This window comes from Nomascus leucogenys, chromosome 4 (genome assembly GCF_006542625.1).
Source record: "Nomascus leucogenys isolate Asia chromosome 4, Asia_NLE_v1, whole genome shotgun sequence".
NCBI classification, from domain to species: Eukaryota; Metazoa; Chordata; class Mammalia; order Primates; family Hylobatidae; genus Nomascus; species Nomascus leucogenys.
This window is the reverse complement of record NC_044384.1, coordinates 105,126,746-105,131,459: the sequence shown is the minus strand read 5'-3', so window position 1 is coordinate 105,131,459 and position 4,714 is coordinate 105,126,746. Positions and strand designations below refer to the sequence as shown.

General features: G+C 51.1%; 1 protein-coding gene across 1 annotated transcript; it reads left to right on the top strand.

Moving 5' to 3' along the window:
* Positions 1-371: 371 nt before the first annotated feature.
* RTP3 (receptor transporter protein 3) lies at positions 372-4,114 on the top strand. The gene is made up of 2 exons (XM_012510294.2): positions 372-1,356; positions 3,520-4,114. Exons 1-2 carry the CDS (start codon positions 1,202-1,204, stop codon positions 4,061-4,063), a joined length of 699 nt encoding a protein of 232 aa, XP_012365748.2. The 5' UTR covers positions 372-1,201; the 3' UTR covers positions 4,064-4,114.
* The last annotated feature ends 600 nt before the right edge of the window (positions 4,115-4,714 follow it).

Below are 4,714 nucleotides of genomic sequence, written 5' to 3'. Positions count from 1 at the left end.
ATTATATGCAAATACTATGTCATTTTATATAAGGGACCTGAGCACCTGAGGATTTTGGTATCCAGGGGGCCCTGGAACCAATCCCCCAGGAACTGAGGGACAGCTGTAATGCTGAGAAACAAAACTGGCTTGGAAAGAGGGGAGACCCAGGACTTGAGCCTGCCGAGAAGCTAAACCCAAGGGCAAGAGCTGCGGGCAGCTGGGCTGGAGAGGAGGAAGGAGGTGGCTTTGTTTCCAACTGCCCTGGAAGACCTCCTCGTCCCCCACATCCCCGGCCTCCTTTCCTTTTTCCTCCCTGCTCTGCTCCCTTCCTTCCTCTCCTCCTCTTGGGAGGTGGCCAGGGACATAGGTCAGTGCCTGCCTCTGAGGAAGACACATGCAGTTTGTGGACGGGTCTTGGGATGCGGACACCCAGAGTCTTGTGCACCTTCCTGGAGTGTTGCCCACTCCAGTACCCACTCCCTAATCTCCCCTCTTCCTGCTCCCCAATCCTCTCTTGCAGGAAGTAGAGGATGGGGAACGCCCTTAAGGAGGGCAGTGACTCTGGGTTTGCCTAGGGCTAGTGGCCTCTCACCGACCTGTGCCCTTGTACCTGTCACTTGGGCAAACACTGATTGCATCAGCTTTGGTTTCTCATGGGTGGGCAGCCTCGGGTGTCTGCCAGAACGTAAAAAGCATGGAGCAAGGACGTGGGAATCCGAATCCCGTTGAGGTCCCAGGACCACTGCATCCTTCTTCCCTGTGCCTCTCCTCCCCAGCATGAGCACAGCAGCCTGATGGAGAAGGATTTTCCAGTGTTAGAACTGGAAAGGACACCTGCAGCCTGTCTCCACCGTTTACAGTGGTGCTGGAAGTGAAAAGATGTGTTCCAGGTCACAGGCAGGTAGACAGCAGAGCCAGACTAAAATTCACTCCTCCTGATTTGGAGTTTAGAGCTCTTCTTTGGCAACAATTTGATGAATAAAATCACAAGTTCTGTGTCTTTTGAAATTCCTTGTGGAGCCTAGTGCCATCCTCTGAACTTGGAGCCAACTGACCTTTGTCCCTGGGGCAGAGACATGGTCCATGGGCCCAATCCAGGTCCTCAAAGGGAGGGCAGGTCTGAGTCCTCACCCTCTGAAGTGAGAAACCTCATCTCCCACTACAGACCTGCCAGGGCCCAGGAGAGCTTGACCCACCCAGGCACACCATAGCAGCAGAGATGGCTGGGGACACAGAAGTATGGAAGCAAATGTTTCAGGAGTTAATGCAGGAGGTGAAGCCATGGCACAGATGGACCCTGAGACCAGACAAGGGCCTTCTTCCCAATGTCCTGAAGCCAGGCTGGATGCAATACCAGCAGTGGACCTTCGCCAGGTGAGGGGGAATGTGATGGTATGCATTCCAGAAAATTCTTGCACATTTCTTACTAGGTATACCCGTTACTTTTCTTGTTCTATTCCGTGCTTGCAAATTGAATACTATGGGTAGTAAGATGCCCATCATCCAAGAAGTTGTAACTTCATTAAAGATTGTTTTTTCACTATTACAATGAACCCCAAAACAAGAGCAGGCCTGAGCACCCTTGTGAGCTAATGCCTGGATACAGAGAAATTAGTCTGTGGGGGTGGGGACAGGGAGCAGCCAGGAAAGGGGAGGGGAGGAAGGGCAGCTGTTGCACCCACAGGCGGGGCATGTGCCCCCTGCCTAGGGAGACTGCTGGACCCACCATGGAGCCCCTAGGAAGAGAGACTCCTGGCACTGAGGAGACACCCTCGGGGGAGGCCGGAGGAGCAGGGGGCCTGGGCAACAGGCAGCAATCCTGCCTCTCTCCACTCTCAGCTGATAGAATCTTTTTAAAATAGGAGTCTTAGAAATCATCCTAAGTCTCATCCTCTCTTTCCCAGGTGGAAATGGGGAGCCCCAAGGCGTGGGAGGGTGATGGGGGTGACTGCCCACAGTGCACAGAGGGTGGGGGCCGGGGACTCTGTCCCACCTGCTGTCCCCTCCCAGGGAGAGTCTACATAGAGGGGCAGAGCTCTCCCACTGGCCTATGGCTTTCCCAGGCCAGAAGCTGCCACAGGGAGCATGGCACCAAAGTCTCAGTCCATTTATCCATGGGAAGTTTGAACTCTGAACAAGCACAGGAACAGAGCACTGAGACCCAGGGGACAGCAGTGGACTTCTGCTCAGAACAGGGCCCAGGCCCCTCTGCATTGCTGACTCTGGGTGACTCCCAGCAAGGTCCTCTCACAGTGATCACAGCTTCTTGGCCTCTCTCTCTCATTTCAACCTTGCATTCATCCTGTGGGTTGCGGCTAGAGTCAAGATACAGGAGCAAACCCTGGACTACCTCACTCTTCCCAGCCCCCTCCAATTCACCACCCACGGCCTAATTTCTCTGTATCCAGGCATCAAGCCAAGGCTAGGCTCAGCCACAGTGACAAATAAACCTGGAAATATCACTGATTTAACCTTACATGTGGCTCCCAAGGTCACCGAAGCAGAGGAGGAGAGAGCTGGAATGTCTTACCAGGGCTTCTGTGACCATATCTGGAAGGAACATATATCACTGCTGGCCTCATCTCATGCCCAACTGGTCCCATGGCCCCAGCCTCACCGCAAAGGGGCTGGGAAGTGGGAGGGAGTGCATGTATAATTTGGTGAGCATTAAATGTCTCCACCACAGTGCAGCTCTCTTCCTCTCCCATAATTCCTTTCCCAGGTGCAGCCATGTGCTTCCTGCCTTCTTCTCTCTCTACCTCCTGACATGTATTTGTCCAGATACCTTAGCTCAGAAAATTGCCCTCCTCCCTGCTGAGACAAGGTGTATTCTCTTGTACCCTGTCTGAAGCCAGTGGCATTCAGAATATGAAGTTTTCCAGGCTACCTTGAGCGAAGGAACTGGGTTGGAGGGGGAACAAATGAAGAGAGAGCTGGACACTGGGATCTCCCTGCAATCCTGCAGACCAGGGACCCTCGGCAGCCAAGAGAAAGGCAAAGGCTTTCCTCTAGGAGAACCCTGGACACTTCAGGCTCCTGCCGCCAACCCATGAGTCTATAACTTAATCAACACCCACCTGTATGCATTTGTAGATTTCAGGGTCCTGAACTGAACTGGCTGCTGTTGCAGTTGTGGCCTCTGACCCATTTAATCTACATTTGAAGAAGCTTTGCTTTGGAATAGGGAGACCAGAGTCCCAGTCATGCCTTTTTACACCCACTGGGTCTCTGGACATGAGGAGTTTCCAGAGTGTGCCTCATCTCTAAAATGAATGCGTTGGACTTAGAAGATGCCCAAGGTCCCTCCCAGATCTAACAGCTTGCAATTCACTGTTTTCATAGCAGACACTGTGCGGCATGCAGCGTGTCAGTGGCACAGTGGAGATGGGAACAAGGTCTTAGCCATTTCTTCCACCACTGAGCCACAGCCCCAATCAAGTCATGTCTCTGTGCAGTTGGTAGCTCCTTTCTCTCTCTGGCAGTGCCCCGTGATTTGGCCACATGGAGCCAGGCTGAGGCTCTCTTCTGTCTCCACAGGTTCCAGTGCTCCTCCTGCTCTCGTAATTGGGCCTCTGCCCAAGTTCTGGTCCTTTTCCACATGCACTGGAGTGAGGAGAAGTCCAGGGGCCAGGTGAAGATGAGGGTGTTTACCCAGAGATGTAAGAAGTGCCCCCAACCTCTGTTTGAGGACCCTGAGTTCACGCAAGAGAACATCTCAAGGATCCTGAAAAACCTGGTGTTCCGAATTCTGAAGAAATGCTATAGAGGAAGATTTCAGTTGATAGAGGAGGTTCCTATGATCAAGGACATCTCTCTTGAAGGGCCACACAATACTGACAACTGTGAGGCATGTCTGCAGGGCTTTTGTGCTGGGCCCATACAGGTTACAAGCCTCCCCGCATCTCAGACCCCAAGAGTATACTCCATTTGCAAGGTGGAGGAGGGAGTTAAGCCCTGGGCCTCAGGAGAGAATGTCTATTCCTACACATGCCAGAACCACGTCTGTAGGAACTTAAGCATTTTCTGCTGTTTTGTCATTCTCATTGTTATCGTGGTGATTGTTGTAAAAACTGCTATATGAGCCTTGGAAACATGATGCTAAGTCAGAAAAAACATCAGATACAAAAAGTCATATGTTGGATGATTTCATTTATGTGAAAGGTCCAAAATAGGCAAATCTATTAGATGAATTGCTAGCAGGGCCTAGACATAGTGGGAGATGGGAAGCAACTACTTAATCCTGATGGGGTTTCTTTTGTGGGGGAGAGAGGTGTGATGCAAATGTTTTGGACTGAGATAGAGGTGTGGTTGCACAACAGTGTCAATGCACTAAATGTCATTGAACTGTCCACTTTCAATGGTTAAATTTGTTATGTGACTTTCACTTCAGTATTTTTAAAAAAGACCTTCACAATTGTGTTCACTCTCAAGAGAACTGAGTCTGAAGTGTCTATGATTCATAAACCATTTGGAAATCTTGTGAAGCCTGTGGGCCCCCTCACCAGGGAATTTTGCACAGACCCTCTGAGGTCAGACTGTGAAGGCAAAAGCATCGGGATGAAAACCTGGGTTCTCAAACAGTTGTCTCCATGGAGGGAGGTGTGCAGGCTGCTGAGGGGGGGAGGGCAGGATGTGCCACCAGGTCTTTCTTTTTAAAGATAATGTAATTAGTGTAAATTGTTGATTAAGGGAACTCACAGCCAATAGCATCATAACCCAGGCCTGAAGCAAG